Raw genomic sequence first — 25176 nt, forward strand, 5'->3', positions numbered from 1 at the left:
GTGAGAAAACCTGGATTTGTGCTGGAAATGGCCCAACTTGATGATCACTTTAGATAAGCTATTACCAGCAGGACAGTGGGGTGGGAGGAGGTATTGTTTCATGGTCTCTGTGTGTATATAATGTCTTCTGCAGTTTCCACGGTATGCATCCGATGAAGTGAGCTGTAGCTCACGAAAGCTCATGCTCAAATAAATTGGTTAGTCTCTAAGGTGCCACAAGTACTCCTTTTCTTTTTAGGTATTCAGGAAGGAATCCTCCCCCACAAACCCAGCCCTTGTATGCTGCTGCAGGCTAGGGGACTAGCCAGCTGATTGAAAATTCCCCTAGTAGAGGCACTGCATCAGACGACCATAGCTGCCTTGCACAGGACCAATCACAAGTCCCAAGGTACAAGGCATGCTGGGAGGTGAGGCCTTGGGCTAGAGAAGTGTGTTAAAGATGGGAGGGGTGGGACTGGAGCTTATAGTACTGAGGAAGTTCGAAGAGGTGCTGCTGTCCATAGAAGCCATATGGTGCTTACCTTCAGGAGCTGTGTAAGATACGCTGGGGGCCGCAGAGGTGCCAGGAATAGCCAGGAGGAAGGTGGTTTAAAGCCATTTAACCCTTTGTCCCCTGGGCTGTGCCTGTGTGCACACAACTGCACCTTCCCTGCCATACTCAATGAAATTTACCCTGTAGGACAGGTAGATTTTCAGGGTCCAAAACTGTAGCCTACTTGCATATTTCTGATACCTAATCTTTAGCTCAATTAATGCACAGGAAGAGGGAATGCTGGAGCATGGCCATGCACAGAAATTGTTGAGGACTTTTATTTCTGAGCAAACATCTCTTCTTTGCAAAGTCTGAGCATTTTTCTTCTTGCTTTTCATCCAGCTTTTTTGTTGTGGTGGTTGTGATATGAGGTAAAAGGACATGCTGACATACATGCCCATGAATGATGTTCAGAAGTCTATCATAAACAGGCAGCATTTCCATCATTTCAGCAATCACCATGATTGATCATTCATCAGGCAGACACTAGAATTTATCTTCCTGGGCAGGAATGATGCCTTAAAACACTTTCAGGCTATAAATGCACATTAATACCGGAGCTTCAGTCCTTGTATTGCTAAATATAAAAAGACTGTCTCCCACCTTTTGTGCAATAATCTTTATTCTAGAGGGACAAATCATTCCACAAGGTGTCCAGATCACACAAAGTAATTCTTGATATGTTGCTACATGCAGGTGGGCTCATGATCTCGTCCCTCCTTGGCATCTCCTTTTCCTTATACTCACGTTTGAGCAGTGTGAACTGCAAGTCACTTGAACAATGCATTTACTGTGGATGCTTTTATGAGCTGTCACTCGGACTGGCCAAACATGCAGTGCAAGAGGAAATACCATGCAAAGCACTATGACCAGTTAGTTGGGCTCAGTTGTTGTTCTCCGATTATGCATTCCTCCTGTTTATCAAGTTCCTCCATCTCCAGCTAATATCACATACATTTTGTGTAATAAGGTGCACTGTCATTATCATAGCACATTCAATATGCCAACACAAAGTCTGCTGATTCTCGTACGTTTCTAAAGGAACATTCTTAGGATGCTTCATTGTAAAGAGCACTTGCAATCTACATGATCAGCCCTTTTTAAATCTTTTAATTTTTATTGATTGTTTTGCAAGTACACGTAAAGGACTTTGACATATAGCTTACAATACAATAGCCATTTATATCACCTTTTCACTTTTTGCTTCTCCAAGGGACAAAATCATGTATTGGTTTAAACAATTAGAAAGAGAAATAAGTCATAGTGATATGACAGAATCACCACCTTCTTCAACTCAAGGGCATTATATTATCTCTGTCTTGTGAAGTGCTGCCATCCAGGTAATGATCTAATTGATATCCAATTGGACCTTCCTCATGCTTCCTGGCCTTCATGTTGCCATGGAGGAGAGAAAGAAGAACCTGTCATCACAACTATTACCTAGTTTGTACATTACAGCTATGAACCAGACTTCCTTGTGCTCTTCAAAAGGAAAGCTGTCTGGCTGACTAACAAGAATGGCTTTGGCCGCTAGGAAAATCAAATTTATACATTTGCACTCATCATAATACAAAGTCTTGCCAAAACATGACGACAAAATTAATACAGTTGGCTTGTGGGGGGTCACTTGACATTTATCTAAGAATATAAATACCTTCCCATAGTATCAAGTTACTGAAGCAAATACAGATAGCATGGAAGACAGATATTTACACTATAATTGTATGTTGATAAGTCCTGATTCAACTCTTATCTCCACTCGTGTAACTCTATTGACTTCAATTCTCCTGAGTGACACTCATACAAGCGTGAGGTGAATCAGGTCCAAAACATTCATCACACGTGGCAGTCCCCAAATGCTCTTTTTTACTCTTGATCAAGCGTTGAATTTTCCCTAAAGGAAAAATATTACTTGCTGTACAGACTTTAGCTAATTAATCCTCACAAGGTAAATCTCTTTTCAATTAGGGAAACTGAAGCAGAGCATGTGTCTGAGACTTTTCAAAGGCCACAAGTGAACAATCAGAAAAGTGAAGATTAGAACTCAAGAGTTCTTGGCCCCCAGCCCTTTGCTTAAGGTTTTGAGATATTGAACTTCTAACTACTCTTAGACCATTCTGCTCTTTCGAACATCAAGTCTAATGGTATAAGCACATCTGAATGAAGGATCCTAGGGGGAGAAGTAATATACATTTGCTGCTGCCCTCTCGCACCTATCAGACACCACAGTTGTGGTAAATATACTCCGAGGAAAACTTTTAGACAGTCTCCACCAAATTAATTGCTACTGAGCTTAATTTAATATGGTTAATCCCATTAGATAACATTCAATTCTCTAGATTTTCTAAAAGATTTCCCCTCCTTTATTTAAACATAGTTTTCTTTATAGACAAATTAAAAGTATTAAAGGAGTGGCAAATCCCCTCCTTAGATAATATGTTTTACGTATTTCCCTTTAAAAAACAATATACATACATATACGTTCTTTAGTAAATCCAAGAGTAATTGCTAGCAGGAACCTATTTATGACCCCATCCATTCCATCAAAAGTGGCTCTTAACTGATCCTCAGTAATAGAGATAATGATATGCACTTTTTACTGTCTACATCACCAGGACACTATACTCTCTCAACAGCAAACACTATCCATGAAGGGTCTTTGTGGATTAGCTCAGGCTACTTAGCCGCTTGATCATCAACCCGGGATTGTTTTATGCGAACCCACAGTGCATTAGCTTCCATTATAGCAGAGCCATTACCGAGCAATCCCATAGAAATCTAGCTATACAAAACCCCTGGAAATAATTTCTTAAATCTGACTTTTTGGGTTTTACTCCAAATGGGTGGAAATGGTCAAACTGTTAATTGACACCTTTTCCCAGAGCTTATAATATAGGAAACCTCCTGATCTTAGAGCTGGTTGGAAACTAGGGCCAGTGCAGGATTGTTGCTTGCAGCTTATTCTGGAGTGCTTTTGCCAGCTTCAAACCTTTCGAACAAATTAAATATCAGCCAAAACCCTCTTTGTATTAAACGTGACCTTAACACTACCACTTACGCAACAGCTTTCTTCTTCAGATATTCACTTGTAGGCCTGGCTATACCCCCAAGTTATATGCCTGTATAGTTAAAGGAGTACAACCCCCCCGTGCACACCCAGTTATACTGGTGTAGAGGTGCTTATGCGAGTATAGCTTATTCCTTTAGGGAAAGGAGGAGATGCTATTTTGGTATAATGCACATTTATACAGGTATAACTGCATCTGCAGTAGGGGCTGTACCAGTATAGCAATAGACATTCACACCCCTAATCAAATTAGTTATACCCGTACAAAATGTGTGTGTAGATCAGGCCTACTTTTACAAGAACCCTGTGAAGGAGTATTATTCCCCGCTAAACTGAGGGAAATGAAGGAGAGAAGCCCAAGGACACTGAGGAGCTAGGATACAGGAGGACTATTTCTGGCCCCCAGTGCTGTGTTCAGAACATTCCCCTGCTCCTCCCACAACATTTTATGAAGTGGGAGACTTCCTAATCTGTCTCAAGTTCAGTTTTTCCTCTCTTTCTCTGCCTGGGTTGCTTATATTATGTACCATTTTCTTTTGCATGGCTTCCTGGCATATAGCTGATTCTTACTGTTGATGTCACATGTATGACAGGACCTCACTTAACCAAAGCATTTTGGAAACTTCCAAAATATTTAGAAGAATTGGGAAAGAAGCCACTGCATCTAGAGCTAGTACTAGACTTTGGTTAACGTGGATTTTTGTGAATTAGGGTCCCATGTAATGGAGTTATGTTGTACTGGCCTGAGAGGGAAGGACCTGTGTTCTATACTATATAGAAAAAACAACAGTTCTCTTTGTAACTCAGAGTGGGAAAGGGAAAAGACTTATCAAGTGGGGAGGGGGGAGGGTAGGAAACCTAGAGAAAGGAAACTGCATTTCATCTTGACTGTGGCTTCTGTGGATGCGAGTCCTGAAACGCTACTTGCTCCCTGGATCGGCAAGAGCTGGGGAAAGAGCTGATAAACAGGGAGCCTATCACTTTAAACCTTTCCTCAATCCGAATTTGAATAGTTGATAAAATGTCAGTTCTGAAAAGGAGCTCCTTTCCCTGACTCTTCCACAGTCACTCCACCCTTCTCCTTACAACCCAGCATTATCCCTGTCCACCCACCTTTCCTCTCTGTGACCCAGGCCCATATCCTTTGCAAGGCCATCAACTTGCCTGTTTGAGGGAAGAGACCTTTTGTGTTTCCCTCCCAAAGTGGCCCCTTTCTAGGTTACACATTTGTGGGTTTCATCATTCAAATAGAAGAGACCAGAGTCATACTCTAGAAGGTGTACCTTCTCTTAATTAACACCAGTCCATAGATACCACGGAAAATGATCATACATTCAAGGTTAAGGGCCCAATTGCTCCCATTGATTTCAATAGGAGTTTTGCCACTGACTTATTGGTAACAGGTTGAGGACCCAAATTTTCACAAAAAAGTGGAAGCCCATGTGTCAGATGTACATCTGCAGCTCTACATGTTTGCTACAAGCTCAGCAATCATCCCCCAGAAGAAAATCAAGAAGCGCCTCACCATATATTAGAATTACTATGACATTTGCAGTATTTCCACTTCCAGTGGTTAACTTGTTTGTAAAACTTCAGAAAATGCACAGGCAGTTGGAAGTTGGCATGCACATTGTCTGTTTGCACAGTAGGTCTGTACTTTTTAAAAAATGTAGTCCTCAGCAATAAGATGACTTCTACAAGGCATTTCCTTGAGTCAATGCTTATTAACAATCATGGTTGTAGTATGAGGTTATCAAAAAGTTAGGTATTAAATTCACCTTTTTATTAAAACTGGACTGTAATGTCATGCGAGAAACAGCTATCACAGCCTGAATCTAACTACTAGGAAACTACTTTAAAAGCCCTTTAAAAAAAGTATAATTGCAAAACAGACACTGATTTCCCTTCACTGAGCTCCCGTTTGGAAACAAGAACTCTGGCAAGTCCAGACCATCTTGCTTTTCAGGTTGAAATCTGCCTCATCGGTATGAGATTTGGTGCAACCTAGAAAAAAAGAGAGAGAAAAAAATAAGTTGGCAAACACACACAACAGTGCAAACTAGGTTATTGTAAGCATGTCCCTGTCCCCTGATTTCCAACTATGAAACACTGCAGCAGCAGAAGTCCCATTACCAACTGGCTTTTAATATATAAACACAGTTGAGATCTTCCAATAGTTATTGCACTGCCATTACAATATTAACACAAGACTGCCAAGAAATCCTTAGCTAATAAACCCCATTATCCGAAAACAGCTCAGCTTGTCCATCAATCCGCCTCAAACACCTGACAAAAAAAGAAGTGTCCTGTCGTGACGGGCCCATGTAGAACAATTCAAAGATTGGATTTAAGAAAAATGGTATCCGTGGCTGTGCAGACTGTTTGAATGGGATGTAGTCAGGAAAGACAGAGTATTTTCAGCTAGCATTAATACAGTACAAGGTTATTTACATTTTCTTACCCTCCATCTCCCAACTTATTCCATCACAAGGATATTTTTATTTGATTGTTTTTTAAGTCATTCATTCCCAGCATATATGGTACTGTACAAAAATTAAAACCAATTAGTAATATAGACTGAGACAGAGCAGCCATCCTAGCAAAACGGAATGGGCAACAGAAAAATAACCCAAAAGGGAGAGCTGATGAAAAAAAGAACCCATGTGTGTGATGGGAAGGGGGGTGAGGAAATTTGCTGGGGGTGGAGAGCTGAAACGGTGCACAAATGACTGATCCAAATTAGTATGGTTATAACTAAGCCCTGAGTATAGAGATAGAGGGACACTGCTGGATAGTCTCAGGAAGGGATCGCCTTCTACTCCCAGCCTCATGAAGAGCAAAGGCAACCTGGATGACATCAGCTGCCTCGGATGAAAGAGAATACCTCCAGTACCTCAGGTCGAGATGATTAATCGGTCTCCGTAAAATCTGACCCACTGCATTTCTTCTGCCTCCTTATCCCACCCATTTCACAGTGCTGAACATGCTCACACATTATGTCTTTGCAACCATTAGTGGCCTGTTGCTTTTAGAGGTGCAGATCTTTATTTCCTACAGACAATGTGCAGTCTAATTTCTTGAATTATTCTTCCTTGAACCACAATAAATCATCCAGTCTCTTGTGGAAGTAGCAGCTGAGAAGCCTGGCTTGGTTCACACAGAGTATTTTTTGTGCTGAATGTTAATGAGACATCTTGGTGGAATGAGACACTGTACATTGATTTTTCAAAGCTCTGTGTAAACTGGGATACTAAATTGCAGCAAGCATGTGCATTGAGCAGTGGGAGAAACTCTCTCAGTGTATGGACACCTTGGGACTGGTTCCAGGAGGCTTACGTTTTCACATCTTAAAATGCATATGCACTGTATTTAGCATGGGGCAATTCTGCCAGCCTTGAGCAGTACTTCATTCCATGAGTGGTTCCACTGAAATAAATAAAAATACTTGAGGAGTAAGGAACTATTGGAGGTGAGTGAGAATGGCAGACTCTAGCTCTGACAACAGTGACAAAATTCAATTACGGTGAGCAGATATTGTTTATCTGTTGTCCTGGTTTTCAGTACCAGTGTGGCTTGGAGTCAGGGCTGGCTCTCAGTGCTTGGGGTGGCACATTGCTAGGGGTGGCATTCCGGGGCCGGCCATGCTGACCCTAGAAATGTGCCCCCGCCAGCCCTGGGTCGCCTCCGCTCCGCCTGCTCCCCTGAGCGCGCCGCCGCTGAGCCGCTTCTCCCCCCTCCCTCCCTTTTCGCGCAGCAAGCCTGGGAGGGAGGGAGGAGAAGCCGAGCGGTGGCACACTCGGGGGAGGCGGCGGTGGTGGAGCAGAGGTGAGCTGGGGCGGGGAGTGGTTCCTCTACCTCCCATTACTTCCTGCGCTCCCCCCCACCCTCGCTCACCTCCGCTCCCCGTGCTCCCTTGAACGCGCTGCCTCTCCCTCGCCTGACATGGAGGGGGAAGAAGCAGGCGGAGCGGAGGTGAGCTAGGGCGGGGGGTTGCGGGGCGGGGGGAGCCACAGGAAGCAATGGGGGGGGGGGGGAAATGCGGCACGCCGAGGGGAGGAGGTGAGGCCGGGGATTTGGGGAAGGGATTAGGAAGGGGCGGAGTTGGCGTGAAGCCGGGGGCAGGGCATGAAAAAAAGTGGGGGCGGCCAAAAAATGTTTTGCTTGGGGCAGCAAAAATCTTAGAGCCAGCCCTGCTTGGAGTGTTTTACATTTGAATGAGCACATTACGTTAAATCTCATGTTTCTCTCATTGGTATTTGCACATCTGACACTTCAGCTGTCCCTTGTGTGCCCAGCATCCGCTCCCTCCAAGGGTCCGATCCACTGAAAGTCAATGGGTTGCACATCCTCAGCACTTTTCAGAATCAGGCCTAAATATAACTGTTTGCTTTGAATAAATAAAATTAAATAAACAGAAAATTGCTTGAGAAGCCCAAGGATGGCTAGTGGTTTAAAATCAGGGAATCATCAAGTTTACAATGCATAGACTCCCCACGGGTCTAAATCCCAACGGGAACCACTCAGTTCTATATCCCTTTGAGGCACATAAATACCTAGGTTACAGAAAGAAAAGGAGTACTTGTGGCACTTTAGAGACTAACAAATTTATTTGAGCATAAGCTTTCATGAAAGCTTATGTGCAAATAAATGTGTTCGTCTCTAAGGTGCCACAAGTACTCCTTTTCTTTTTGCCAATACAGACTAACACGGCTGCTACTCTGAAACCTAGGTTACAGAGTGTGTCTTTCAATCTGTGGTGTTTCTCAGAGGTCTGCTCTGCTTGAACATCAAAAATCCCAGGGTATTTTGGCTGAGGGCCTTGTGTCCTCTGCCAAAACTTTCCCCTTCCCATGTCCAAGGTTGTGATGTGAGTTGATTGTACGGTTGGGCAGCCATTCATTATATGCCTAAAAAAATCACTATATCGTGTTATCTGGAAATTATTTTTACTTGCAGATAAAGGCATTAGTTAAAGAGCATATTCTAACCTCTTTGTACAAAACTCTGTTGCTCAATGCAAGTTCCACGGTGGGAGAGGGGTGACAAGGACAGGAAACAGGCTATACATTTAAAACATTCTCCATCATATAAACAATCCATTGTTTTTATAAAAAGGAAAGACATCTCTATGAAATAAAACCACAGAGAAATTGATGATATCCCATACTTCATATTATTTTTCATTCATTGGCTTGACCTTAGACAGTTCAATTTTTTTTTAACCAAACCAACAGCTGCTTGATAGTCAAACATGGGTTGTTTTTCTTGGTCTGAAAGCCACAGTTTTGAGCTCCATGTTAGCTTTTAATGTCTTTTTGTATCCCTGACCTAGAATTGAGCTTTCACAGGAAAAAACAAGAAGCTGAATCTTTATGTAGACAGACTTGCCTTATCAATTTTTATAATGAAATACATCTACAAAAGAATGTTTTCTTATTCTGTTCTCTCATGGTCTCATCAAAACTATAAACTGGTACAAGCCAAAAGAGATTACTTTGCCAAGCTGATCTACAAGCCAGGCGGTAGCAGATGTGATTTAAGTGTACAAGATAAGCCAATACTTTGTCTTCACAGCCTAGTGAAATCCAGGGTGAATTGTTTATTTTTGATACAATATCAGGTTCCTAACAAAGATTGGTGACTCTAAATCACTTGTCCCTTGGCATGTAGCTGCTGTGGATGTCCTCTAGGAGAGGCTTTTTCAAGCAAGTAACCCGGCTGTGAAAATAACAATGTACAGCCAAATATCTCTCAAAGAAAACATAATATTTCTAAATGGCTTTCCATGTGTATTTTTCTTACAAGAAGCAGTATGGATCCAAAAGCATCTGCATTATGGACAGCATCGTGTATGGCTCAGTATAAAATTACTGCGAAATTTGTACTCATGCATTAAACGTTAAATTGTAACAAACCCAAAAGACAGTTATTTTAGCTAATGTTTTCTGAAGCCATTGAAAAATACTATCAACAGAAACGTTCAACTCCATAATCTATTTTCTTTAGTTCTATACAAAATAGTACTTCTTCACAGGAAAAAGTACTGTATAAGATGAGAGAATTCTGCTTTTCATTCCTATCGGCGCAATGTCATTAAAGTCATTGTTATTTTCTGGTGTAAACAGCAGCAAAACTCAACTCACTGAACAGAAATAATAATTTAAGTATAGCAAGTGGTATCTTCTAAGGTAGACAGGGTCAGCATTTTGGTGTATGAGGAAAAGCATTCACAACGCAGCTCTTCAGGTATTATTCTACCACAGAGTTCAGGGCTTGAGCTGGGTGAAATGTTTTTGATGAATAAACAATTCGCTGAAAAATGCAGTTTCAGTCAACCAGAAACTATTCACAAATTTGTGTAAAGTTCTCCAAATAGTTTCGACTGAACCCAAAAACACGAAATGTTTCAGTAGCATTGAAATGAAATGCTTCATTTTGACCCAACCCAATATTTTGTTTCAATATTGGGCATTTTGACAAAAGTGGACTAAGTTTACAAAACACTGGACGGGGAGGAGGGGGCAAGACCCCTCCCTTATAACCTTTAGGCAGTGGTTAGGGCACTCACCTAGGATAGGGGAGACCCAAGGCTCACGTGCCCCCTCCACCTGATAAGAAGGGTCTCCCAAATTGAAGACAATGTCCCAAGCCACTGGGCTATGGGATATTCTGGGGTGACACTCTCTCTCTCAGTCTCTCCTCTTGAAACTATTCCAGTTTGTATACACTATTAAATAGGGGGTATCAACACTGGAAAAGAACAACAACAAAACAACCATGGCAGCGAGTTTCTCAGCCCAGGTCAATTGACGTGGGCTCAAACTATGGGGCTAAAATTAGCAATATTGACGTTCCTACCTGGGCTGGAGCCCCCCAACAAAGGAGGAGGGCCTCAGAGCCTGGACTCTAGCCTGTGTGGGAACATCTACATTGCTATTTGTAGCCCCATAGCACGATCCCTGTGAGCGCAAGTCAGTTGACCCAGGCTCTGAGTCTCACTGCCATGTTTTGTGGTGGTTTTTTCTGCAGTGTTTATGTATCATAGTCATTGGAGTGGGTCTTAAACTCGGGTCTACCTAAATGAGTACCCTAACGACCAGGCTATACAGTCATTCTCACTCTCTTCCCCTGGCCCAACGACTATCAGTTGTCATTTTGAATGACTGCCACACGTGCTACTACAGTAGCTTCCGCCATTAGCTCTTTAAATGCTGATCACAAATGGCCCATAAAAATACTTTAAATACGTTGTGGCTTAACCCCCTTTCTAAACTTCCAAGATTATAGAGGGGGGGTACTGAATGCAAAAAGAGATGAATCTACACGATCAATTTTTGTATGCTTTAGCATTGACTTTACTGATTGCACGAGAGGCTCTGTGACTGGAGAAAAATAAATCCTGACATTATCAAAGTATGCAAAAAATCAACCCCTTTCCTTAAATCATTACTGGAAGGATGATCAAAACCAGTTCTTTTGTGTAAAGGACTGCTGAATACGGAGGGTTGTTTCAAAAGAGAAATTTTAAAACACAAGGTTAATAGAGTGACTTCAGTAAGGTGTTATGTGGACAATGAATTATGCAGTCAAGCTGTTTTTATAGCAATGTGTTATACTCTGCCAGTTGCAGGTCATTTCAACATTAAAAATAGAATTCCTCCCAATTAGCTGAATCTATTTTCAGAAGTGACCTGCCTCATACCTGCCTCTCATTTATTTAAAAAAAAATGCAGAACAATAAAACTAACACACAATATTTTGGCACTGTTTAGCAAAATGTATTCCTACAGATGCAGATACGGAAGCTTATGAAGTCAAAATATCTGGCCTGTGATCTTACAATTCTCAGCCCCACCCAGCAAGGACTCCACAGGAGGTTGTTGTCCACATTAGTGTATCCCATTGTAGAACTGGAGTAATTTTTTCTTTATTATTTTGTATTTTGGTAGTACAGAATGCACAGTGTACTAGGTACCGCCCTTGCCTGAAGGACAGCACCTGTCCTCACTGCCTCTGCCTCAAAAGGTTTTACCAAATAAGAGGACAAGCACCACATTGTGGATGTGGAAGGAGGATAGTGGCAGGGTGCTACCTCAGAGCACCCCCTTGTGGCACAGCAATGTCCTGTAGGCACACTTTCCTCAGCTTCCTTTAGTGGGGTTCAGAAATCAATCACTTGCCTCCACAGTCTTTAAACAATATTTCCCTTCCCCTGGGATCTAATTCAGGGGTTCTCAAACTGGGGGTCGGGACACCTCAGGGGATCGCGAGGTTATTACATGAGGGAGTTGCGAGCTGTCAGCCCTCCACCCATTAACCTTGCTTTGCCTCTACCATTTATAATGGTGTTAAATATATAAAAAAAGTGTTTTTAATTTATAAGGGGGGGGTCGCACTCAGAGGTCTGGTATGTGAAAGGGGTCACCAGTACAAAAGTTTGAGAACCACTGATATAATTTATTTAGCTTATACAACTTCCCTCAAAGAGCTCCCCTTTACATTCAGGAGGCCTTACCTGCCCTCTGTCTTGGGGACTTGTTTTTTTTTTTAATAGTCCTGGCCTTTCTGGTCTATAGATTCTACCCTTATATTCAGGGGTCTTCCTAGCCTTCCTCTTTGGAGTAAGGGATGGGGTGGCTTTCTGTCAAACTTCTCCCTCCTTGGCACAGGAGGCCCTTGTTGCGCTGTGATATTTACCTCAGGCCAACTGTGGCTTTCAGTCAGCTTCTCCGCCAGTAGACCCCTTTCCCCCTGGACTGGGAGAGGTCAGCAAGTATTAACCTTCCACTGCTGGTGTCTCTAGGCTCTGAGAGAAGAGGCAGCATATATACAGCCCTCTTTCCCAGAGCTGGTGAGGGTTGGTTGGGAGAGAAGGGAGCCCTGCCCCACTCTCTCTACCAAAGCTCTTGGTCTTGTCCCTTAAGGAAGAGCATCACAGGTTGTCCCCAGACACAGACTGTTCCCTGGACTGCTTCCTGTCTTCCCATATCTGCCTTTGCCATTTTTCTTGATCCTTGAGTACCAAACCATAAAGGGGCCACGGCATGGTGCAGGGGTGGAAGGACCTGTAGGCCCTACTACTAATAAGCGGACAGATTACCTTGTCACAAGAATACATTCAAAATATGTACAATTGTTATATGCACCACATACGGCATCTGTTTGGTTAAATATACATCATTAGTCATACCCCACTGCCCCTCAAGCCTTTCCATCTTTAACTGGCCCACTTCATGTATGCATCACTAAAGAACTGAGACTCTTGAGAAGGGATTTGAAGGATGAGAAAGTAGTGGCCTTATAGATTAGTACAGAGAGAACATTTCATACATATGGGGCAATTTTAAACTGTGTATTGGAAAATGTAGTAAGAAAAATCTGTGCACAAAAGGGCTCTGGGTGAGCTAATTTTTATATCATTGAACAGGCTCTAATATTCACCCACCATCCTAGTGAAGCTGACCTATCCCCTTCAATGCATTTGCTCAGTTTCACTCCCCAACTGTCCTTGCCAATCCAGTCCTCCTCTCCAGTTCTTCTACTGCACCCATCCAGTCCCCAATCCCAGGCCTAACACCCTCGCTCGCTCTCACCTTAGTCAACCTACAACTTCCTTCCCTGCTCTCATGGCAAGCATCCATGTGATCTAAACTTCAGTATCACCTGCCACCCTGACAGTCACACGCACACTTTGAAAGGTGAAAGCTACTGGATTACAAATAAAAGGCTTATGTGCTTTTCTTATCTGTTAAGATGGCTAGGTCTGGAACACGATGACTACATTTGTTCATACAATGACTTACTGTAAAGTCACAGCCAGTGCTTTTCTTGATTTCATCTACTGACAGTCCTTCCCAGATTTCAATCAGGGTCAGTCCCTTTTTCTTGTCCACATCAAACACAGCCTGTCAGATTCAAATAAAATATGAGTCATTTTTAGTGTAAGAAGGGATAATAAGGAAATGACTATTTATATAATAAAAAATGGTGAGCTGAAATATGTACACTTCCATTAGAAGGGTAACAAATTATGCTGTTATTTACATGTGTCAATTTTCTTACCTATAACTGTCCAGTAAATATCAGTGTAATATTCATTAGTACTTGAAAGAATAAAAACAAACAGGGGAGTTAATATTGTAAAAGTATGTATCTGTTATTCTTTGGATGAATTCAGCCATTTTAGACAAATTGGTAGGGATGGGATCTACACCTTACTGGGCAATTCTGGTTGGATTTTATGCTTGCCTGAGAGGTGACAACTGGTGGTGGAAGAGGGGACTGCTTGCTCTCTTTGTTTTTTAGGTTAGGGTCAGAAGTGAAATACATCTGATTGTTTGAAGGGTCCATGGGTGATTTTCTCCACTTCAATTGCACCATCCAATTTTGTCCAATTTGATTATTTTGGGAGTCCAGGGCTGCCAATGAAGCAGAGGTGGTGGTGTTTTTTACAGAACACCTGGGATAAAGTGGCAAAGCCTGTGTAAGTGAGCAAGGACAGCACCTTCTGAAGCTTTTCTGGCACTCTGGTTACTGCTTTGTGGAAGTAACCACTTCCACAGCTCACAGCACATTTAATAATAAATACATACATAATAAAGGCTGTTTCTGTATTTCCACAAATGCAAAATACAGGTAATGTGGGATTTAATGGGTGCCAGCCAGAGAGACTTATACTGGTTGCATGCTGTAGCCAATAAAACTCATAATATGTCGAGACATTTTCCCAGAGAAAGTCAGTTGAAAAAGGAGAAGGTTTAACCTGGAATCAAAGGGAAGTCACAGATTTGACATAGGAGTGGACTGAAGCTCAGATTGAACACTTAATTATCCTTCCCTGGGGTATATCAGGCTACAAATTTGATTTACGAAATTACACAGGGATTTACATCCCTAAATCTGAAGACAGAAACTGGAGGTAAGAAACACCTACTTTAGGATGTTGGTTTGGAGATGGTTAGAGTTTCCAGTTGAATTTAAGTGATATTCTGGTGTATACATAAGAGATATTTCTTATAGAAATATATGATAGGTGCATATATGTACAAAGAAGGATCTGCCCAGGGCTGGTTGTTATAAAAATGCCTGTAGGTTACTCGTTTTTTCCCCAATCTTTGTTCAACTTTCCTTTTCAACTATACATTTGTATGTAGCCTGTTCCTAGAGTCAGACTTTAAATAAGTTTCACATTTCATTTGTTTTCTTCTACCTTGTGGAGAAAGATTTATTTAAGATAACAAGTAATATACTCCTGTGGGAAAATGGCATCTAACATGACTGCCTTTGAAGCACACTACTTAGTATGATAAGAGGGCTCCCGCAGAGACTACCCTTAGCTCTCCAAATGTAAGCACTTATAATAAAATAAAGGTGGTGGCAGCAATAACTTAATTTTCTCAACCTCTATTGAAAAGGTCCACTGAACTACTCTGTGCAGCGAACGGACTGTTTGGGGCTCAGTTCTGCCTCCCTTCCTCACACTGAGTAGTAAATTACTTCACAAGTAGTCCCATGAAAGGCTGATAGCAGACACTCTTCACAATTCTATCACAGGCATTTGAAGGTGTTTGAAAACGTGGCCAAGTATGTCTGGGTGCTAAAGGATCGCATTTTTCAAAGGAAAACTGAGACCCACCCAAACTCCTGAATCCACCTCCAAGGGGATCTACCATTTTCATTGTTAAGTGATGCTGCATATCATTCATGCTTGCACTAAATTAAATTTAAATATGATTTGGTGGCACTTTCTAGAGTGATAAAAGACTGGAAAAGGACTAAAGAAATGTACTTTACCTTCTCTGTAATGATACGATTTACACATTGTTTCCCAGTTAGTGGCAAATTACATTTTTCCATAATTTTGTGGACGTTGCCCTGCATTTAACAATAGACAGACAAACATTAGCTTTCAAGAACCAATATTTCTTGTTCAGAATTCAGATAAGGACAAGAAAATAATACACTTAAACATCACAGGCATAAGCACTCTGCATGCATGAAACACACACTGTACTCAGACCTCTAACGCTGGAGTCCTTTCTGATGGCAGATTATATCTGATCCCAAACACTTTGTGCTAGATTGTGTCTTGGATTACAGACTCATGCGGAGGAGTAAAAGGGAATAAGAACTTCTTTACATCCTTGTGTGGGCTACACAGACCCTATGCCCAGTGTATTTCTACTTACCGCTTCCCTCCTCCTGGAGCTGGGTGGGGAATGGGTGGAGCCTTAGCCAATTAATGCAGCAGCTGAGCTGATCTGGGGCTGTCATAATTGGCTGCTGGAATAAGGGGAAGGCAGGGAGGGAACTGTACCTCAAAGAAATCTCTCTGGAAAACCATGCCTCCGGGGTGGTGCAATTCATAGAGCTTGTCTTGCTTGGGGCTGTGCCTAAAAGCACAATCTAGCTCTTTATTATTAAGGTGAAAGCCCAAATAGTGGTTACTTACTTGGGAGCTCACGGAAACTACAGGGAACCTTCCATACCCATTCCTTTGTACACTTGGCAGGGAACCAGCTCACTTACGTGATATTTCTCCGACATGCTTATCTATACACAGTACTTACAGAGAGTCTGATGCACACATAACTGATTCCAGCCCTTAGGAGGCTGTACCCACAGCCAGGAATAGCTATTCATATAATCAAGTTCAGCCCCTCTACCCAACAGAGACTTCATGCTCACCTAGCACACACCCCTTTCCCTGTGCCTACACACAGCAAAATCGAGAAATGATACAGGCTGGACAAAACTGTATCATCCAAAAGTGTTATGTAGAAGCCACATGGTTTCTCTCTTAGACAGAGCATCAGCCTACAAATATTATCAAACGGAATCTATTTAATTTCCTTCAGGGACACTATGTGTCAGCTGAACTATGAGACTTCCTATTAAATGAATGTAGGCAGAAACCGCTCTGAATGAACATAAAATGGACTGATCATTGCCCTTCAATTACTAGTTGTACGTATTTTACAGATATAGCCATAAACGTACACTTTGGTAATATACTCTTATCATTTTATGTCTAATTATCAGTTTTCTTTTATATGTTTCAAAGGAGATCTAGAGTGTTGCAAGTCTAAATTAATCAGCTGAACTCACTGATGAATTCTCTGTGTTTTACCACTGTCAGCTCTCCTTAAGTCTAATATAGCTTGAGCAGCCAGACCTCAGCAAAGTCAATTCCTGGATGCTGACAAAATGAGCAATCTGTGGGTTGTGAAAGAAATTTTTTCTGGGAGGAACTATTACTTCATTCTAATTATATAAGCAAGATCCACATCTAGTATCAAGGCAACTACTCAGATAAAACTAACAAATTTATTTGAGCATAAGCTTTTGTGACCTACAGCTCACTTTATCCGATGAAGTGAGCTGTAGCTCATTAAAGCTTATGCTCAAATAAATGTGTTAGTCTCTAAGGTGCCACAAGTACTCCTTTTCTTTTTGCGGATACAGACTAACATGGCTGCTACTCTGAAACCTCAGATAAAACTGATTTCAGAGTAACAGCCGTGTTAGTCTGTATCCGCAAAAAGAAAAGGAGTACTTATGGCACCTTAGAGACTAACCAATTTATTTGAGCATGAGCTTTCGTGAGCTACAGCTCACTGACTCAGTCTTAATGAAAATAATTACTTGAAACAGACAGCATTACTTTCAAATGATCAGCTTATGTCGTACCTTTCTCAAGGACCTTCTGGCATTCTGTTCTCATAACAGCCAAGATTGATCTGTGCTATTTTAAAAGTTTTCAGTAACACAGCAAGTACACTTTTAAGGTCATGTAATATCTCCTCTTGGTATCCTGTGGAGACTGAAATGTACAGGCTTGCAGAGGTGATAGCTTGAAGAGAGCCTCAGTGACCCTGAGAACAGATGCATTTCAGCGTCTTGAACAATTCAGCTGAAGATTATTTTATTGCTGCTTACTATTTGAGCTGGCTTTTGGAACCCACACATCTCCACCTATATCTGCAGGGCCACACCAGATTGAGAACTCAGATGAGACTGTGGGATCTGTTACCATCTGTGTTTAAGAGGTGTTGATTGTGTAAAAGAGGAATGTAAGTGTGTGTGTTTGTATGTGTGTGGACGGGGGTGGGATCCAAAATCTGGTCCAACCTGTGCTAAAAATAGTTTTGTTGACAAACACATTTTGTTATTTGAGAGTGAAAACATCATTAATCTACCACGATGCATCAATATTAGAACTGTTCACAACGGAGGAGTGGATGACATAGGGTAATGGGATGAGCTTTTCAGCTCTTCATCACCTGTGTCAGTTCGACCCCCAGCCAAGGGTGGTTGAGATCAGTTATGATCTCTTTGTTCAGTGGTCTGCACTGGAGGCCTCCATCCAACTCAAGCTTCAGAAAGGCACTATTACACACAGCTGTATACATATTTTTACTATTCTTTGCAAAAAAAAGTCCTCATACCTTTTCAGTTCTTGGCCTAACTTGATTTTTATTACTCCTGGGCAAGGGTAGTGCATGTTTCGCCAAACTGCCTAACATTGCATGTTCTGTGCCTATTTGGTGGATAAATAAAACATCACTCTCTAGCACTATTGCCTTTCTCGTCTTTACAAGGAAAAAACTCACTTGGAAAAAAAGATAAAAGAATTGCTGACAGCAGTTACTATCTAATCCATGGGAGGGCAAACTGTGGCCTGCGGGCCAGATCCAGCCCATCAGGGCTTTCATTCTGGTCCGCGGGATTGCCAGACCCGTGGCGCAGTGGGGCTAAGGCAGGCTCCCTGCCTGCCCTGGATCCATGCTGCTCCCGGAAGCAGCCAGCACCACGTCCCTGCAGCCCTGGGGGAGGGGCAAAGAGCTCTGTGCACTGCCCTTGCCTGCAGGCACTGCCCCCTGCAGGTCCTATTGACTGGGAACGGGGAATAGCAGCCAATGGGAGCTTTGGGGGTGGTACCCACAGGCAAGGGCAATGCGCAGTGGAGCCGACTGCCCCACCCCACCCCACCTCAAGGAGCCACTCCCAGACATGCTGGCCACTTCCAGGAGTGGCACGGGGCCATGGTAGGCAGGAAGCCTGCCTTAGCCCTGCTGTGCGCCGCCACTCGAGGTAAGCGGTGCCAGGCTAGAGCCTGAACCCCAAACCTCTCCTGCACCCCGCATCCCAACCCCCTGCACCCCTCCTCCTCCCCATCCCCCTGCCCTGAGACCCCTCCTGCACTCCACACCCCCTTCTGCACCCAACCCCCTGCCCTGAGCCACTTCTCATGCCCTCCACTCCCTCCTGCACCCCAACCCCCTGCCCCAGCCCTACATTCATGACCCTGCACACAATTTCCCCACCCAGATGTGGCCCTCGGGCCAAAAAGTTTGCCCACCCCGACCTAATCAAACAGTAAAACAATGGTCTCAGTTTTTAAAATATATGCCCTGATACTGTAAATCAGAGCCCACGGGCAGAAAACCTCTAGCATTCAAGCACTTCTCAAAGTTTAAAGGAAGACGTACAAATAAACAATTGAAGTGCTGGCTGCAACTTCATAATTAACATTGAGTTCTCTCTTACACTTATTGTGGAAATTCAACCTCTTTGTCTGTATAAAAAATATAGCATATTGTCTTCAAAAGTACAGCACTTACTCTTGAGTACAGAACAAATTTTCTGAGAATTTACGAGCCTATCATAACAACCTGGAGGTTTTGTGAGTCATCACTGTAGCTGAAGATGTAAAAAAATTTAAACTGGTTATAAGATAAAAAGTTTCAAGACTGGGCTAAATAATGTATCAACCATAGAACATACCTGGTGACTCTGCTTGTAACAGATATTAGCATGGTAATGATAAGCCAAAACCACCACACTACATCTAAATCCCCTTGAATTTTGGGAAAGTTCAGACCCAGATGTGAACTCTTGGGCTGATCTCCAATATTAAATGTTTGCCACTTCTTTCAAATAGAATTAGAAGAGACTATAGAACTAAAAATGATAGCTTCACCTGAAAAATAACTGGATCATCCTGACTCATACCACAATACAAAACGATGTAGCTCACGAAAGCTTATGCTCAAATAAATTTGTTTGTCTCTAAGGTGCCACTAGTACTCCTTTTCTTTTTGCGAATACAGACTAACATGGCTGCTACTCTGAAACCTACAAAATGATGGTTTCCCAAATCTCCCAGAATAAGTGGTGTGGTGGAACCGAGGTGATGTCCTATTCATCCTAAACTTGCACTTATCACAGAGAGTGATAAGCACAGAAGTTATGGTACGAGTAAGTGTAAAGAAAACTACTTTGGTGTTTATGAAGACTGACAAGGCCCAAATTCAATATTCTCTGTCAATGCTGAAGTTACTTTGACAGCTCTTGACATTGCAGTAACTTTGGCTGGTATCTAGTTCTTTCACCCTCTAGCTTTTCCCACACTTAATATTTCTTCTGTTCCCCCGATTACTGGCATTCACAAACACCTCAGAAGCCTTGAAGGATCTGATATCAATCAGTCCTTTTTGTTGCAGCTAGATGTCATTTCTCTCTCCCCTGTAGCCTTTCACTACACGTCAATGTCTTACATCTTGATTTCTGTTAATCCATCATCAGATCCTAACCCTTTCTGTGAATTATCTTATTACTGTTGTTTATTTTCAGAGCGATGTCTTTGGCTGTCTCTAAACCATTGACTTCTTATCAGTGCAGGTTTGTAACAAAATCCTCTTTTCCAAGAGCATGGTTAATGTGTACTCATATATTTGTTTCAGTTGGTAGGAATGTTGGGTTCTGAGGGGGATGAAGGAGCACGCCTCTGTTGAGTTTGAACGACTTCTTAGATGCAGATGAAACAACAGTTTGCTCTCAAAGAGAAACTCTTTAAAGAAATAACTAGGATTGAACAGAAAATCTGCTCTGGCACAAATAGCTACCCCAAGGGAATGCTACTTGCTTCAGAAGTGGTGTTACTGGTGAGGGTTGTGTGCGTTTTTGGTTTTTGACAGAGCATCTAAAAAGCATAACAGCAGCTTTCTATTTCTGAGTTTTAGCTTTATATACTTGCAGTTTCTTCACTCTTGGAGCAGCAAGAGCAAAGCAGTATTGAGAACCAAAAGAGAGGGACAAGCTTCTAAAACGTAAGCTCTCCAGGGAGAGCAAAATTCTCAATTTAAAAATAAATTAGTTTGTGAGAATGCCATTTTTCTTGCCCGACTCAAAAATGACAAGTAGATAATCACGTAGCAGGTTATATGAGTTGCACATCTACCATACATTCCGATTATACAGTACAATAAACCATTCAAAGAGGAGATGATAATTATAGACAACAATAAACGAAAATAAATGTTTTTGGTGTCAGTCCTAACGTTTTTTCTCAGAGAAGATAAAGAAAAATCTAGAGTGGTAGCCCACAAACATCAGGCTATGAGACCACATATTTGCTGAAAAATGAAGAATGTACTTTATTTGTGGTAGTACCTTCCCATAGAAAGCAGAGACAGAATAATTAATACAGGGATTTCCACAACAGGCTCTCCAAAAGAAATGCACATAAGGCATTTCTTGTTCCTAAAGGCCCAAATTATACATACATGTGCAAGGGCCAGCCTTAGGGAAAATAGCACCTTGGGGGAGCTTGCTGCCTGCCCCCTACAGGAAACCCTCTATGACACCTTCCCTGAGGAAGAGCTCGTTTTCCGGGTAGGGCAGGTCGGCAAAGCGAGCCCAGGTGGCCTGTTCCCTGCCCGGGCTTCCCGAACAGCAGGTGGCCACTCAGCAGGCAGAGCAGCAGCAGATGGAAGGGCAGTGGCATAGCAGGTGTCATGCTACCGGGAGGGCGGAGAGGGGATGTGTGTGAGTGTCTGGTTCCCACCCCACAGCCCCCTTTATCCCCTCTCCTTCCCTCGTGAGCGGGCATGGCTAGTAATCATTACTTAGAAACTCAGTGCCCTTCTGCAGTTTCTTGACCATGGTATGCCCCCTGACTACAGAGCCCTGGGCAGTCACCTGTGTCGCTGACCCATAAGACCAGCACTACATGCATCCAAGAATGAATAAATAAAACCCCACAATTCATAATAGCACAATTCTTGCATTTTCATTCTCCTCAGATTTCAGCACTCCCATCGACTAAAGTAGCATGTAAGTCAGTCCCAAGAATTTTACAAAAAGAGATCTTGCTTATACTATTTTAAACAGTGCATGGATGAGTTGTGTATGTAATGTCAGCCTGAGTTGCATTTCCTGACTTCTGGAGGTTAGGTATAAGTGTTCAGGGCCAGTATTTGCACACATTCGTATCAAAGCTGTGCCTGAAGAATATGCATGTGCACATGCAAATGGGTATTTGCACACACAGATTGGATTTTTGCTCATGCAAAATTTTTGCACTTTTGGTTATGTATTTGCACCTGCATGCACACACATTATTTGGTCAACTTAGGGCTCTGTTTTTGAAAGTTTGCATCTTCTGTTCACTGTTTCAGATAAAACGTGAAACTTCTATATTTTTAAATAGGAGTCTCATTGAACTCTTACACATGGCGCTGAAAAGTAATCCCTGAAGGCAGGTTTTTTAAAAAAAACATTTAATTTATTTAACTTTCCTAATTACTGCTATACAAATTCCCTAAGGCATTCCTAATTTTTATAGACCTAGTTATAAATCATAACAAATGGTTTGTATAATAAAAACATAGACGAGACTATAACTTTGTTTTGGTTTCTGCTATCTCAGAGATACAAAAGATTGGCTACAGTTGTAGAAAAAAAAAAAGAAGAGACTAATTAGATTATCTGGTCTACTTCCCTAAGAGGATTCTTCTTTGAGTATCTGTACACTCTTGGTGTGCATGCACTGGAGAGCTGAATCTTTTTACCAGCAGTGTCCACTGGGGCCATGCATGCATCTTGCATGCCTTTGTGTCTCCCAGTTCCTAAGGGAGGAGCAACCCCAGCTGCCACTCAGTTCCTTCTTACTGTCCATGGCAGTGAGACAGAGTAACTTCAGTGTTCTCCCCAATACTGTAGTCTCTCTATTGTTACATAGTTGTTAGTGAGGTTACTGTACTTGTTTTTTCTTAATTTTTCCAAATACACATATTTGTTGTTAGTTCACTGGCAACATAATACTAATTATGTAGATAGCATTAGACTTTTGTTACTTAGCTGCCTCAGAATCCAGGACTATCAGGCCTATGGCGGAATGAAAATCTCAAGGTTTAAAACCCTGCCCATTCTGTGATACAGCTATTCTACTGAATGGGGGACAGAGTAAGTGCCTTTTTTGCCTCTGGGAGGGCCATATCTGTGCAGGGTGTGTAGTCTGTAAGTCTTTTTCAAAATTCACCCCTGATAGGAATAATCAGTGAGAGGGGCTCTGGAGTCCTCTCAAAGTAAGAATGTTTTGCTTCTGTATTTAGACTTTAAAAAAATCTTTTTGCTTATTAATAGTAATAGTGTTATGGTAGTTCCCAGAAGGCCCAGCCAAGACTGAGACCCCATTATGCTAAGCAATGTATAAACACGTAGTAAGAGAGAGTCCCTGTTCTGAAGAGCTTATAATCTAAGGGTTTGATTCTGCAAGTTGCTGAGTGCTCCAATCAGATCTGAACCCTCAACTGTTTTCAATTTAAAGACATGAGCCGTCTCACTGACATCAACTGAGTGTAAAGAGAAGTCTTCTCAGGCAGCCTGAAAGTATCACAAGGAAATGCATGAAAGCAAGTACCAAACTGAGTCTGAGGGCATGGTGACACCAGAAACTTCAAAGCGCTGCCGTGGGAGCGCTTTGAAGTGCAAGTGTGGTCGCGCATGAGCGCTGGGAAAGAGTTCTCCCAGTGCTCCTGGTAATCCAGCGCTCAGTGCTAAACCCCTTGTGGAGGTGGGAGCGCAGCTCCCAGCCCTCGGTGCCGGTCCACACTAGTGCTTTAAAGTGCTCAGACTTGCTGCGCTCAGGGGGGTGATTTTTCACACCCCTGATCCAGCAAGTTAGAGCCAGTGGTGAGCTGGAGCCAGTTTGCGTGAACCGGTTGTTAAATTTTGAATCTGGTTTAAAACTGGTTGCTAAAGGGGTGGGCGAACTCCGGCCCATGGGACTGTCCTGTCTGGCCTGCCTGAGCTCTCAGCTGGAGAGGCTCCCCTGAGAATCCCTTTTTAGTTTTTACTCACCCGGCGGTGCTCCGGGTCTTCAGCAGCATGTCCCTCACTCGCTCCGGGTCTTTGGTGGCATTTCGGCAGCAGGCCCTTCAGTGCCGCCGAAGACCCGAAGCGACTGAAGGACATGCTGCCGAAGTGCCGCCAAAGACCTGGAGCGACTGAAGGAACCGGTTCTTCAGCTTTTGGCAGCTCATCACTGGTTAGAGCTATAAAATGTAAGTGTAGACAAGCCCTTACTATGACTACTCTCTATTAAAGATCTATTGCAGAGCAGTGTGGTGCAGTATAAAACAGTTTATAACACTTTCTAAGATAAAATAAGATTTCTGTTTGTTACTACTTGATATAATTTTCACTGTGAAGCTAAAGTATTCTTTTGCACTATAAACAGCTTTTTCAAAACTACCAGTGCTTATTTTATTTCATTTGCTTGATATTTATGCACCGCAATTCTCTTCAGAATATGTATCAGACACTTAAATGTGACATTAGCATAATCATGCGGCCCTCTATAGTACCAATTAGGTGGTCTCATAGATAGCACTCATTAGGAAGTTTACAGATTTCAAACATTGAGCCTCTTCACTGGCTCCATGCAGTATGTACTACCTGTACAAAATCTCCCCCCCCCCCCCCCCCCACAAAATAACATTTCTAAGATTAGTTATTTTAGAACAAAATCAATATGAAATACTTTAATATGCAAGATTACTACCATATGCAATGTACTTTTTGTTAGTTTGCAAAGTGAAAGAACTCACACAGGTAATTTCTGTACTGAACCTGTTTTGCTGGTACAGTGAGAAAGAGCAACATCTTAATCTGAGTGCCAGGAATCTATTATTTTAGAAGTCTTCCCTAGCAAAATATATAACTGACAGTTCATTAAAAATGCAAGAAGAAACTCTGGATTTGGTAAATTAATATAAGCTTAATTAATCCCCTAAATACATGCCATGACACTGCACCCCATATTCCTCATAGTGATACTATTATGATATGGTTATAGCATAATTGTGATGCATTTTATGCAAGATAGGTCACGTGAGAGGTTATTGAAAGGTTATGATTTTCTGAATATGATTATCCTATTTGCATGCATGTATCATTTTTGTATCTGAAGTTATAAATATTATGTATCTGTACTTCAAATGTAATCACACTTGGGTAATGCTCACTAGATGAGATGCTTTCAGTCTAAATAGCTAGTTGTAAAGGGCATATTCAGGGTAATGGGCCATTAGAAAGAACAATAGTCCTTCGGAGAAGCTTGTCTCCCACCTGGCGAGCCTTTCTGGGAACACTCCAGACAGCCTGTAAGTAATAGCTGCTATGACTCTACAAGGACATGTGACCAGGCCATGTGATGCTGGACTCCAGCTTGGGATGTCAATATTTTTCAACAGACTGGTCTGGGAACCAAGCTTTGGAACAAAGGGTTCCT

At 42.2% G+C, this 25176-nt stretch overlaps 1 protein-coding gene across 1 annotated transcript in view; it reads right to left on the reverse strand.

Moving 5' to 3' along the window:
• Positions 1 to 1627: 1627 nt before the first annotated feature.
• OXCT1 (3-oxoacid CoA-transferase 1) overlaps positions 1628 to 25176 on the reverse strand; it is a 127682-nt gene continuing 104133 nt past the window's right edge. The window contains exons 15-17 of the mRNA XM_048849613.2: positions 15393 to 15473; positions 13403 to 13504; positions 1628 to 5603 (exon numbers count right to left, since the gene is read on the reverse strand). Of these exons, the coding sequence (XP_048705570.2) occupies positions 5562 to 5603; positions 13403 to 13504; positions 15393 to 15473 (225 nt within the window). The 3' untranslated portion in view covers positions 1628 to 5561. The remainder of the gene's footprint in view (positions 5604 to 13402; positions 13505 to 15392; positions 15474 to 25176) is intronic.

Source organism: Caretta caretta, chromosome 5 (assembly GCF_965140235.1).
Source record: "Caretta caretta isolate rCarCar2 chromosome 5, rCarCar1.hap1, whole genome shotgun sequence".
NCBI classification, from domain to species: Eukaryota; Metazoa; Chordata; order Testudines; family Cheloniidae; genus Caretta; species Caretta caretta.